The sequence below is a fragment of the Netta rufina genome (genome assembly GCF_964035555.1).
Source record: "Netta rufina genome assembly, chromosome: 7".
NCBI classification, from domain to species: domain Eukaryota; kingdom Metazoa; phylum Chordata; class Aves; order Anseriformes; family Anatidae; genus Netta; species Netta rufina.
In genome coordinates this window covers 36,702,608-36,716,794 of record NC_140130.1, presented here as the reverse complement: position 1 = coordinate 36,716,794, position 14,187 = coordinate 36,702,608, and the positions used below count along the sequence as shown (strand labels likewise).

Genomic DNA, 14,187 nt, shown 5'->3' with positions numbered 1-14,187 from the left:
TTTCAGCAGTTCAGCCCAATTCTTTAGGTTTTTTTTTTTGTGTTTTTTTTTTTTTTGTTGTTGTTGTTGTTTTTATTTCACGTGTCCTGACTGCCCAGCATTTTGCAGAAGGCTGTGTCACGTGTGAGTGCTGAGCGAGCTGTGTGCTGCAGGAGCCCACGTAGGTGTGCTGCGCTGGCGGCACGCTATTTCTGGCAGAAGACGCAGCACCCAAGTCCCTCCGTGAGGCCTCAGATCCCTGCTCAGATGACGTGAGAGAGCTTTTCAAAGGAGAAAAGCTGAGAAGTTGCTTCGGGCATTGCCAGCACAGAGAGTCTCCGAGTGGAACTGCGTAAGGTTCAAGCAGGAGTGAGCACAGCGGTGTGCGAGGCTCCAGGCGTGGTCAGCGCGGCCGCCTTCGTGCTTCGTACTTCAAGACAGCCTCCAGCTGCTGGAGAGCAGGGTGAGAGCAGCGGTGGCAACAGCAGCTGTGCCGTACATCGGACCTTCCTTTGCATCAAACCTGAACTGCCTGAGCTGTGGGAGTGTTGGAGCTTCTCTCTCCTGTTTCACTCTTCAGTGTCAGGGGTGCAAAACTTCCCCTGAGCTTCACATGTGCAACAGTCTGTTTAAATCCATTTTTATTAATTTATGTAATTGTCAGATAAAAAATGATGCCAGCGAGGTAAACGTGTTCCTCATGCATGCATACGTGTGCATGTGGATGAATGAGAGTTCCTGGCTACTTCTTAAATCAGCATGGGGATGGAGACTCCTAGCTTTTTTCTGTTCTTCTAGGATTAGAGAAATAGGTAGGAAGAGAAAGAAATAGAGCTGGAAGTAGAGTTGATGTGATTGCTCTACTAAAAGAAAAATAAACCCAAGGTCTGCTAAGCATTGTCCAAGTGTGCTGCTCCACATTCAGCTGCTCCTCCTTTGCGTGGCAGAGTCAGGGCTTTGCCTTGTCTGAGCAGCAGCTTGTGTATGACAGTTTCACCAGGAGGTAATTAGCCTTCCAGAGCTCTTTCTTCTGGGATTACTTCTTGGCAGGAGCAGAAGAGCCAGGAGCTGGATGCGCTGAGGCACAGCACCGTTCGGCAGCGCTACCATACACCGTGCTGGGAGCCCACAGCCTGCAAACTGCCTCCAAACCGGGGCTGTTCCACCTGCTTCCACGCCACTGCACCCACACTGGCTTGTAAAGGAGCTGCAAGGGAGGTGTCTCAAGGTTCCTTTCATCCTCCACAAGCACGTTTCCAGAAGGCATGTTAATGCTATTCGGATTTAAAACCTTTGTTTGATTTAAAACCCAGTGCCAAGTGGCAGCAGAAACCAAGAATATCCCTGGGGTAGCAGCAGTGCCAGAGGCAGAGATGGAAAACCATGGGGCAAGGTAATGAAGTACCTTCATGAGGGTGAAGAAGCTGCACATCTTTCCTCTGCCATGTTCTAGAGTGTGAGAATGTGTTAGCAGAGTGGAATTTCAGCCAGGTGCTATAATTGTGCCTCCAGACTTCACAAAGTGGTGAATGAGAGAAACATCCTTGGCTCTCAGGCGTCCTTTCTGCCATGCTTTTTTCATCATACAGCTCTTCTGGTGTGAGTTTTATGGCTTGTGCCACCATTTATGGACATGAACAAGAGTGCATTTCCTTTGTAGGTTGTTCTTTTTTTAAACTTTGTAGTAAAATTTTTAGTTTCAGATTGAGGAATGAAATGTGCCTTCATATTTATCAGCGGGACCCTGGTTTTTCTCTTGGCTGAAGATGAGCGTCCTGGGGTCAGTTTCTTCCTACTGGTGCTGGTGTCCCTGGTAGGAAAATACCCAGCTGTATGTGTGGCATTGCTGTGCCTGTCATCACTGAGAAATTCCCTGCAGGATCCAGAGAGGTCCTCTGATGTCTCCAGCCTTTGGCTCTCTGGCTGTCTGCTCTGAGCCTTTTGGAAGTTCGGGAGGAGAAGGCAGAGGTGTGACCACCTGCAGGCAAAATGAAGCTGGATGTAATTTATCCGTGTTCAAAGCTGAACTTCTGCAGTAATGCTGTGATTCCCTGCTAGCAGATGTCCAATGAAGAACGATAGATTTAGAGATCCTTTTGATATATATTAGCTGCTCCCTTCTCCTTGCTCCTTTAATGTGGAAATTAATTGATATGATTTGTAAATCTTCTTCTTCATTACCCATAAAAATTGAGTAAGTTGTCTTCTGAGAAAAATGACTTATACTTAAATTTTTATTATTGTGATATATTCAGTGGAGAAAGGGAATCAAACACTTTGTGGGCTCCAGCCTTGCCCTTGATGTAGTTCCTGTTGCAGGTACGTCTCTTCTGCTAAGTAATTTCCAAATTAATCAAATGCCATTTCACACCCGAATCAACTCCGTAATATGCCCTCCTGGAGCAGCAGCACATGCCAACAGTTCCTTCGAGCTCCTCTACCCAAGTTTTAGTCCATCCTGAAGGCAAAAAGTGCCCCGCAGCAGCTGGGGATGGGAGCAGTCCGTCCGTGCTGCCCCATCTGCAGCGCGCCGTGCTCTGAGCCCTCGAGCAGCGTGCTCGGGGTGCAAGCAGTGCTGCAGCGGGGTGCTGGTGGCGTACCCCACACGGGCAGGGTGGGCAGGTTGCTGTAGCAGCAGTTTCGGAGGGGTTCGAGCCTTCTCTGGTAATTCTGGTGCGGTGCTGGGACTCCTCAGGGATGTGTGCACAGTGGTGCTGGGGGTCAGGGTGTTGCTCTTGGGGTTTTATCTTGAGTGAGTCCAAACGTTGTCACCATTTGTTGTTTAACGGTGCCAAAAATGTTGTAGGATTTAAGGCAAGAATCTAAATGTTGTGTTGTGGGGCCCCAATCATAGTTTTGGGGGCTTTTATCCTCGGGGGGATGCTCAGGGCCGCACGACACGGCCACCTGCATCCCCAGCCCTGTGTGCTGCCTGCTGGAGCTGCTACCATCACCACTCGCTTTCACCTTTGTGGAAAAAAAACACTTTTTTTCTGGTTGTTTGGCCTGTGTGATGCCTGCTGCCCTTCTGCCTTTCCTCGCTGTTCACCAACCTCCTGCAGCCCGTGGAAACACCCCCAGTGCTGGGCACCTCGCTTGGAGCCAGCTGCCGTGTGAAAGGGGAGGGCTGGGGGCTTGTTCTTACAGCGGCTCCAATTAAAAAGCAATTAAAAGCTCAGCCACGACTGCTGCGGAAGGCGAGGCAGAGCCCAGCCGCGGCCTGCAGGCCCTGCCGGCCCCTGCTGCTGCCACCGGGCCGGGGATGGGGGACAGAGGGGCAGGGGGCTCAGCCCCACGTGTGGCCGACCATGCCCTGAGTGCACCCAGCCCAATGACCCTTTCTCCTGGCAGGTACCGGGAAGGAATCCAGCCGGCCCTCCTGCCCGCCAGCCTTGATTTTGCACGCCGACAGAAAAAGCGCGCCCGTGGAGCGGGATGGCGATAAGGTCTGCTGTGGGTTTCCGTCTTCCTTTAAAACCCTTTTCAAGCTATCGAGCGGCGCGGATCGGAGTCACTCTAAAGGACTGCTCTGTGACCTGCAGCTCTGCTGTCGATTGAGGATTGTTTCCTCCAGTCGATTGTAAAGAGCTATCTGTTTAATTTGTCTTAGTGCTCTGCGGAGCTCTGTCAGTGCAGTGTCAGGGGGTCGGCCCCGATGCTCTCGGCTGCAGCCTTGGGGCTCAGGAGGCAGCGGTGGGGAAGGTGCCCAGAGCTGCCCTGCAGCGGGCACTTCACCCACACGTCTCCTCCGTGCAAGCCAGGAGCTCTGTCCTGAGGGGGAGATGTGGAAGGTGTTCAAATATTTGTTTAAATTTGATGTTTCCATCACGCTGCCTTCTTTAGGCTCTGTGCAAGCAAAACTTCTCTGCCTGCCAGGCTCAGCAGGTGTTCCCCACATTTGCATCTGTATTGGTGCTGGGACACATCCTTGGTGCTTCAAGTGCTTTCAAAATAAAGACCTCTGCATACATGCTTTATTATATTTGCCTGAAGTACGTGCTTCTCACGTCTTGATACTGCACTGAGCTAGATCGCTGCCTTCCTCCCACACCTCCTCCTCACGGTTTGTTTCTGTAAGCCACTGAAATGCTCGCTGCCCGTACATATCGGCTGTGCCCCAGCACCCGCCTTGGCTGCTGTGCCCTCTGCATGGGCCAGCCATAGGCAGAGGGACCCATCCCTGTGGTTGATGGGGACAGGAGTGGGGCTGGGTCCCCACACGGGACCCCCCATGGGGTTTCAGCACTTGTCACTGTTACGTCTTTGCACAAGACCAGAAAAAACACACACGAGCAAGCAGCAAGTGGTGGTAGCCAGGACGTGACATGGCCAGGACACGACCTCCATGGGGTGCTGAGTGCTCCCTGGTTCTCCCCCCTGCTCAGACGGCTCCCTCCAGGTGTGTGCTTGCCCACTGAGGTGTGTGCTTGCCCACCAGTGCCACCCGCAGCTCTGGCCCTTGCTGCTACCCCACTGCTCCCTGAGTTGCTGCTCTGCCCAGGTGCTGGGAGCGCTCCTCCTCCAGCCTGCCCTCCTTGTTAGCCAGCCCTTCTGGGCAAATCCCTCCTCGTGGTTGCAATACACAGACCCCTGTCCCAGGTGAGCTATTAGCATGGACAAAAGCGTGCCTGCTGGTTTTTCATTTGTACTGAAAGTGGGGCACCATTTTTGATTATTTCCAGTTTATCCGGACTGGTCTCAAGGCAGTTGGTTGGTCGTGAAGCTGTCAGTGGAATAAAGGCAATTTGCGTAATCCACTTCGCATTAACGGGAGCGATTTGTGTGACAGTAGCAGTCTTACGTATCGGTTTTACTTGTTGACTAATCTCTATCTTTCTTTCAAGGATCATTCTTTTAAACTAGTAAATGAGGATGACAGTTCTGCAAATGGCAACAAGCCCGTGGCATCCACTCCAGTGCCAGGATCACCATGGTAAGCAAATGCAATTAGAGCTAATAAAAGTCATTCATCAGTGCTGGTTCTCTTGCCAAACATGCATTAGTTGTCTTTACGTGGGGAAAATACACTATCCTGGGTGTTAAGTAGCAGCACTGCATTCCTTTCCAAGCTTCCAGTGTGGCTTTTCCTCATTAATCATGTACTTAACGAAAATGAGAGGACAGAGCTGCAAACATGGTGTGAGCCACCTCCCTGGGATTCGTGAGGTACCTCAGGTCGGCCAGAAACCACTTCTGGCAGAAAGCAGCCGGTGGTTTTCCTTCTGATTTGGTGGGTGCTTCACTGCTGGAGTTCTGTGCAGCAGTGCTCGGGATTGTTCTGTAGGGCCCTGGTCTTCCTAGATCTCTCGTGCTGAGGACCTAATTTGTACAGTTCTTGGGTAGACCAAAGAGGAAATACAAAATCCATGAGAAATGCTCTTGCTTTTTAGGGCCAATACTCATGCTCAAACCAGTTTTCTGTAGGGAAAAATGAGCACAGCAATATCTGCATCTCCAGTTTGTGCTCGGTGACTGAAACAAAATACCATGCGTTCCCTGTGGATAATTGGAACTGTTATGATACCGAGGAGGAACAGGTGACGTGTTACATGGGGAAAGGGACATTAATTTTAAATTAAACGTCAGATGATATTAGGCGCAGAAAAGTAAAGGGGTGTCACAAGGGAGCCCAGAGCCTCTAACCCGAGGTGATGGCACACGAGACCTGGTGGCACTGGGTGATTAATGAACACCAGCAGCACCCACGTGAGCGGCCAGAGGAGCCGTGGGCACAGCAGCATGTCAGCAGAGACAGAACAGGTTTCCAAAAATGCTGGTTATAATCTCTGTCAAATAATAGCTTTGCCAGTCCCATGTGCGTGGGGCAGCGTTGCTGTTCCCAAACAAGATGCTAGTTTCAAGTTTACTGAGTCTCTTTCCTGCAGAGGTTATACATATATTTATTTTGTGTATGGGCAAACTCAGTGGTGATGCCTTACCAGTGGTACACAGAAAATGTTGGGTTATAATCCTATCGTACCTTGCAGGGATTGATGGAGGGTTTTTGGGTTTTTCATATTTGTAGTCTTTTACCCAGAGCAGATTTATTTTTTTTTTTAACCGCTTCTGATCCCTTCTTTTAATAACAGGGCTTCTACTAATAACATTTGTTCTTTCCAGCACTTTATGTATCAGAGACCAATGTTTTCCCATTATAAGCGTGTGTATGTGCTTGAGGAAGGCAGGGTGAATATGTGCTCTTTATTAGTTTCCTTTACAATTCAGAAAGGGAGGCTGTAGATGACTGCTCTGCTGGTTTATTTACATACAGATTCGGCAGCGTAAATCTGAGCTTTACTGACTGTGTCATGGGGCTGTGTTATTTACTTTCATGTTATGTTAGCTGTTTTAAAATGAACTTAGGTGCAAAAACTGATGTCAAGCTGAGACAGTTATTTAACTGAACAAGTCCAAAGACTGGCTTGCACTGCAGCAACTCGGTCGTGTTTCCCAGACTGGATCCAGAGCCCATGGCTATCACCTGGGCTCGGTGCTGTGGGCTGCAGCCACTTGCACGTCCCAGTCCCAGTGCCCATGGCTCTCGTGTTTTCCTGTGGTTTCTTTGGCTGTGAACAAAGCATTCACTGTGTTTTCCTCTCCTTTTCCTTGTTCCCTGCCCATGCAGGTTGTCTGAGATGAGTCTCAGCCATGCACAGCTAACGGTGACAGACGAGAATTCAACTCAGAGTTAATTTCTTGGTCATACGTGTATCTGACATTATCTAAGCATAGTTTATCACTTGAAATAGGTGTGTAGTCTGGACTGGAGATGACCGGGTCTTCTTCTTCAACCCTACAATGCAGCTATCGGTGTGGGAGAAGCCGCTGGACTTGAAGCACCGTGGCGACATCAACAGGATCATCGAGGACCCGCCGCACAAGCGCAAGCTGGAGGCCGCAGCAAGTAACTAACGCCCTGTGATTATTTGCCTCTACTTAAACTCACATGTTGAAACAGTCTTGATCTCTAAGTGCGTACGGTGAGAATTTGATAAGCGTGATTAGAATGGCTTTCCTTTAGAGATTTTGTGCCAAGTATCATATTAAAATTGATGTTCATTACAGGGTATTTATCCCTCCTGAAGTGCTGAACTAGGGGATGGAGCGTTCTCATTACTGGCAATAAAGAACCAGGTGGCTTCTTACACTGGATGGATCTGTGACGTTTAAAATACATCTCGGAAGACACTATGTTTTATTACACTTATTTCCAAGATGTACATTGCAAATACATTACCAATGCATTATTCAGTTATTCCACAAAAGCAGATGTGCCGTAGTTAATGATTATTCAACCAGGTTGTAGAAGGGGAAAAGATTCCCAATAGTAAATCTCTAATGGCTGCTAAAAGGTTAGATGGAAACATGGGTGCTTCAATTTCAACGTAAATCTACCACTTTTAAACACTGTGGATTCCTGAAGGGGAAATTTGTGGCCCTGGCTAAAGAATAACATGTTGATGTGCAGTAAGACATGTTAAGTGGTTCAAAATACAGTTTAAAAGAAGGGCCTTGACTTGTCAGCGACCCAAGGTTTGCTGTCTGCTCCTCTACAAGGTTTGTGGAGGCAGTTCTCCCATCCCATGCTTCGTACCTTTTCTTCCTGTCTTTTTATTCTGCTATCCATAGCTTAGCTGACCAGTTCAGATTTTGTCCCCAGTGGTGTCCAATCCAGCGGTGACCCCGCATGTCAGCCTGGGCCTGCTAGTGTACTAGTGGCCCCATAGTTTGTTCCGCCACATTTCTCTCAAATTTCTCTTGCTTCACCAGTTGGCTCCCTGTGCATCGTTACTGGGAGTGGTTCCACTCCCAGTGCTTCCTCTGTTTCCTGATGCTTTACGCTGGCTGTCACGTAGGAGCTGTGTCAATAGGATCTGCCTTTACTGGGGGCACATCTAGTATGCGCGGCAGTCACTTGGAACACTGCCTGTCTTGATTAGCTGTTTGTGCTGCTGCATCCTTGAATACTGTGCTTTGCAACAGTTTCACAGCAGAACCTCCTTCAGCTGATTAGTGGCGAGGTCTGGAAATACCAAGAGGGGGAAAAATTAGGCTTCTGTCATTCCTTTAAAATACAGCATTTTATAATTAGAAATAAGATGGCATTACAAGCCTCATGAAGTGACCTGTCTTTTATATGCGTGCTGTCAGGAGCCATAATGCATGCTTTGATCCAGAGGGAAAACTTCCAGTTAACTATTGAAAACCACATTGTGAATGTGCCTTTTTGGACTTGAAACTTGATGCTGACAGGTAGATAAAAGTGAGTAATAAATCAGTATTTGTGTTATCGTCACTAGCAGAACGTTACTGAGGAAATGCTACAGAGAAATGCTGCAGAGTGCTTTTCTGTTAGTGTAGTCCTTATCAGCATATAATGTCATTACAGTATTTCAATATTAAATATTAAATTTAAATTGCCAGATGCTTCAAATTCACATAAAGTCTTTTTTGTATAGAACTTTGGTTCAGTATCTAAAATGCCAAAGCATATCTGCTGAATTTCATTCTTCAGGAGAAAAAAAGAGCATATGTTTTTATTACAGGATATATTGAAAGATTGATTAGTTACTGACGAAGCGACGTGGTAGCCAAAGACAGAAGTGAGGGTCATGGTTCACGGTCTATAATTAATTAACAACAAGACTCTAAAACTATTGCTGATGTCTGCCAGTTCACTCCTATCCTTTGTTATCTATCTATAAGTACCACCAAGATTTGATTCATGGACCAATTTTGTTATGACTGTGGTTTTCATTGCTGCTAATAGTCTTCATCTTCCTTGATATAACTGGGACTTGCGGTTGCTTGGTATTTGAGGCAGTCGGGTTATAATTAGTATATATTAGCTGCTGAGGTGAAAGAAATTATTTGTTGCCATTTCTCTTAGCTTCTAATCTCGAATGAATAAATAACAGAGATGAGCCGTGTGTTTGCAACAATGGCTGCCAGATGTATTTAGCTTACTTGCTGCCGCTGAGTTTTAATTAGAATTTTTAAATCAAAGGAACGAGAAAGTTAGCAAGCTTAATTATTCATGGGGTGTTATAGGTTATCTGCGCATCACTCCACTGCAAGATCAAGTACATCTGTAATGTAGGCATAAATGAAAAATTACTCGTTTATCAATTACTCTGCCCCCACAAAGTGCTCCTTCCCGTAGAGGTGTCCGAGGCCATCACGCTCCTCGACCAGTGGGTTCCCAGCCGGCCATCCCTCATGGTCAGGCAGGACCACAGCCTCTCCCACGCCTCTACCAAGGAACACAGCTCACACCAGCAGGGAGAAGTCACCTGAATGGAGAGCCTGGTGGTTCTTCCAGGGTCCTGATGTGCCTCGAGTTGTTCCGCCTCCTGACTGACACTGTGCCTCCCTAAAAAGCCTCTCTGCGCTCCATTAAGCCCCACAAACAAGCACAGGCTGTACTTGCTTGGGAAGTAGAGCGAGTATAACGCTGGGGATAAGAAACTTTTCCCAGGCTGTAACCTCTCCAGTCTTCCTTTTTACTCCATCATAATTATTGGAATATCTGTCCATTTATTGTAAACAATCAAATGGTGAGGAAACCCAAAAGCTAGTGCAGCAGGAAAGAGCACCAATTCTTTAAAGGAAAACTTAATTAAATCCAGAGGTGAAACTTGGCACATCAGCCTACAAGTATGGTACTCCTCATCAACCCCAAAAGACATGTTTGGGCAGGGGATACTGGAAGGTAAGAGAATTGGATAGGAAAACTGAAAAAAGACTTAGGTGGAAAAAGGATATTTTCTTTCTGTTTTTAGAAAATTGTTTGTCTGGATGTGAGGGTCAGGAATTTATATTTTTTCAGACAAAGAAAACGAATGTTAACAAAAAATTGCATGTTGATTCATACTTGGTATGATCCTCATTCAGAATTAGGGATGATTTAGTCTACTCTGTTCCCAGAAATATTTTCAACCAGTTAGTATTGAGACAAAAAAAAGAAGCCTGGTCCCTACAAATAGCATAGATAGTTAAGCATTTAACTCACAGCCTTACATGTAGAGAGCTAGAGCTCTCTACAAACCAGATTTGTGTGTGTTGCCAATGGATTGGCAACGCTTTAACTCACCAGGTAAATAGTGGTAAATTTTTTTGTTCTGGAAAATGAACTGAAATTCATTACACGACAGATTAGTTGAATGATTTAATTAATCGGCACTAAGCTCGATAGGCCATCAGACTGGGGCAATGCTCTGGTTCATGATTTCATGGAAGGATTACTGCCAAATAATATTCTTCCTCAAAGCTTTGAATTAATTATTAGATTCTGTGCTCCATTGCCTTTCTTCCCTTTCAAAGTCAGTTTATAATCTTACCAGAGGTCCAGCGATATGATGTGATTCAGTCGGTTCCTGAGTGAGAGTATAAATACCATTTGTCATCTTTTACTGAGTTTTCCATCGCACCGAAATGTTAAGCGATGATGCTGACTCCAATCTTGTTCCATTTGTCCAAGGCAGCATACCCAGAGAAGTCACTGATGCAAGCAAAGCAAGAAGGATTTAGTGTCCCTCCTTCATACAGGCTGTCATCATTCAGTGGAAGAGCTTGAGATTATATAAATCAGGAGGCAGCGGGTGGGAGTAAATAATGAAATCAGGGTGTATTGTATCGGGCTTCTTTTATCTGAAAGTCATATGGTAATTAAAGGTTTGGTTTCATAAATATACAGTCCATGGATTTTTTTCACAAAAAGAATCCAAAATGATATAGCCTTCTTTTCAGAAATCTGTGGTAGATCTTTTCCTAAGATGGCTTCAAATGGAGTTCAGGCTCAAGTAGCTTGAGAGCCTCACATAATCATTTTTCATCACTGGTGAGTTTTTCCCTTGCCTTGTTGAAAATGTGAGCTTTCTGCTTTGGACCTGACTTCCTCACCACTTGCTTTCTTTTCATTCTTTACTGAAAGAACATACTTTCACGTCAGGATTTGTAATGTCCAGGAGTGTCACTGAATGCATCCTTTAGCCAGCCCTGGAAAGGCTCTGTGTGGCATTTGATAAACACAACTGCTCTGCTAGCCATGGCTTTTTCTTCTTTTTATTAGTGCTGAAATTTGGTAGGAACAGGATTATGCTTGGTCAGTCAGCACTGAAGTTAAGTCATCCTTACCTTCAGCTGTCTTTGAAAACAGCATCAGGTACTCTGCTTTTCCATGTTATGGTACCAATCGTTAAAGCTAAGAGCACTGCTGCTTTGGCAGGTCCAACTTCTCATTAATAGCTTTATACTATCTCTGTTGGACTACGTCCCACCATCTAAGTGAATGGATTATTTTTCTTATTTCTTTGTATTTTTAATTGGGTGTCCCAATGAAGAAGTCAGCAAAAAAAGATAATAGTTTCTGTGAATTTGTATATAGTTAAAACATTATTAAATTGATTAATGTATTTGTAATGCTGAGATCAAACTCTCCTTATTTTGAAATGACATTCACTTCTCAGTATTGTCATTTAAGTTATAGTTAGTAAAATATCAAAATAATTTCAATTTTCTGTGTATTTTCTTCTTATGTGGTCTCTGTTCCTACCCCTGGTCTTCACATGCCAGAATGTTACAGCTAGCATTTATGCTATTGTTGTTTTTGAAGTGATTTAGTGTGTGCTGTGCTCATGCACCTAGTATAAATAAACCTTAATATTTGCTGAAAACCCTCCAACATGTAAGTAACTTCCCTAAAAGAGGGGAAAAATGAGCCAAGAACAAGTTTCTTAAATTGAAGCTTGGTTTAAATGGCCAAATTTCTGTTAGTTTCAATGATTGGACCTGGACAAGTAAGAGGGACTTGAAATTAGTTTATGCATTTCAAAATAATTACTGATCTCTATTTGTATTAACTTATTTTACTGCAGACCTCTTGGAGTTCTGGATGGATTTGTTTTCAGTGAGATCAGATCTCACTGTACAAAGTTATTTGAAGCAGTGAAGCCATCAGTTGAGTTTTATCTCCATAACCCGTTCAATTTTAAATTAATTTTTGTTTATTTTTTAATAGTTTCCTAAATAACAAGAGCAATCTCCAGTACCAACCTAATAGGCTTGGCATAGTCTTTCTGGAATCCCCAAGCTAAGCACGTACAGTTTGGTGTTTGTGTTTCTCAGCTGATACAGGGTGATCTACTGAGAAATACCCAGCACGAACCAGCCACCAGTGGGGCATTACTTCTGCTGGTCTGTCCGTGCCAATTTAGATGAAAACCCAGGGAGGTTGTGGAGTCTCCTTCTCTGGAGATATTCAAGGCCCATCTAGATGCCTACCTGGGCAGCCTGCTCTGGGGCACTACATCTGCTTATATAACAGAGAAACGGGGTAAGAAATAAGCTCTGGTGTGAGTTATCGCCATTGAATCCTTCAGACTACAAGGACTGAAATAATTTTGCAGAAGCATCTTTGTGGTTGTGTTTTTAAGGGAAGAGAGGTGGGAGTAATGAGATTTTATAAAAACGTCACAAATGAACAGCAAGCAGTTTTTCAGAATGAAAATGGCCCTTGTTTGTTGCTATCGCTTCCATTTGCATGAAGGGATTTCTAAGGATTGAATGAAATAAGTTATTTTTAAAATACTCTGTGCAGAGACAAAACAGTAAATACCTGAGCGGAAATCAAAGAACGAGAAATGAAAAGTTAATGTGGGGAATTTGGATTCCCATTTATCTAGTTCAAATCTAACTGCTCTATTTATTTCTCTTTAGCAGATAAAAGCGTTAGCTCTTGTCCGGGAGATGAAAATGATGATCTTAGCATCAAAATAAAGAGAAATAAGTAAGTTCTAAAGTTTACTTTTTTTTATATATATAATGTATATAAAATCTTGGGAAACTAAAGTCCGGTCAAATCGGTGCAAAGAGAAATAATGCTATTTTCTTCTGTATGGATAACTAAATCAGTAAACTATGAAACACATTCTCAAAAGTATCCACTCTTCATCCAACACCATGATTTTTTAAAATATTTATTTCCCATAAACATCATCCATTTTTGTGTGAGTAACTGTTATTTATTTTTAAATTGCTTAAAAAAAAATACCACAAGGATAAGTCCTTATTTTAGAGATTGGATAAAAGCCTTATCTTGATTAAAGTGAAGTAACATTTTTTCACTACAATCAGGAATTCCAAGGTTTCAGTCATCTCTTTTGATGCTGTAGTCAGGCAAAACTGCAGCCAAGCTACCAGCTTGGAAATGTCCAGAGGCATTTGTATTGCCATGCTTTTATTTGACCTTTATCACCATGTGTGCTTCAAATCCTTGTGAAGTAGGAGGCTGAAAAACCTGTGCCAAATAAGCAAGCCCCTACCCTTGCCAAAATATTAAGAAACAGTTTGGTTTAAGCAGTGCCTGAGGAGCATTTCATTCTACGTAACCTTTGGCCAGTAACTGCATATAAGGTCAGCACAGGCTGGCTATGATTCGTGTGCTGGTTTGGAACAGTAAATAAAAATATCTGTAACATAAATATGTATAATGCTGTTTTCTGTATTTGTGTGCATTTTGATTAGGAAACACAACACATTTTGGTGTTTTGCAAGTGGCGGTATTGAAAATAATATTATTCTCTTCTATATTGCCTTTCTTGCCTTGCTGCATTGAGTGGGGAGTTTGACCTCAGTAGGGTTCCCATGGGTTTATATTGTTACGAAGGAGAAATCAGATACCTTGAGTTCAATACTCAGAGTATTTAAGCATTTAATATGTAGTATAAAAGCATGAATTTATACTTAATATATCGTAAATACAGGTACTTTTAATATTTATTCTGTATTTGTAAGGTTAGGAAAAAGTTGATATTTAGTACAAAAGTATTTAAGAACACTTCTACTGAAATCAGTGTGTCTAACAATAACGGGCTGCTCATGGGACCTGTGCATAGAAGCAGGTATTTTCTGTGTGCCATTGAGATGATTCCTTTTAACGATTGCTTGAGGTGATGAAACTCCAAGCAAACAGAATTCCAAAACTACAGAAGCTTGTTCATAAACTTGAGAAAATGCATTTATTCAGAGATTTCTGCATCAAAGAAGTCTTGGGCTTATGGTGCCTGTGCCAGTCTCTATTTATGAATAAGGAATATTATCTCAGCTGGATTGGATTTCTGTGCCTTATTCACCAGAGGACATTGAGCAGACGTCGGCTGCGGGTGTGCAGGTGCCAGGCTGGACGAGGCTGCGGGGCCTCCACGCCAC

General features: G+C 44.2%; 1 protein-coding gene across 1 annotated transcript in view; it reads left to right on the top strand.

The window, feature by feature from the left end:
• Nucleotides 1-14,187, top strand: part of TCERG1L (transcription elongation regulator 1 like) — a gene marked incomplete at both ends in the record, with an annotated part of 66,404 nt that overhangs the window by 41,982 nt on the left and 10,235 nt on the right. The window contains 4 exons of the mRNA XM_084289995.1: nt 3,331-3,425; nt 4,824-4,912; nt 6,729-6,883; nt 12,697-12,766. Of these exons, the coding sequence (XP_084146121.1) occupies nt 3,331-3,425; nt 4,824-4,912; nt 6,729-6,883; nt 12,697-12,766 (409 nt within the window). The remainder of the gene's footprint in view (nt 1-3,330; nt 3,426-4,823; nt 4,913-6,728; nt 6,884-12,696; nt 12,767-14,187) is intronic.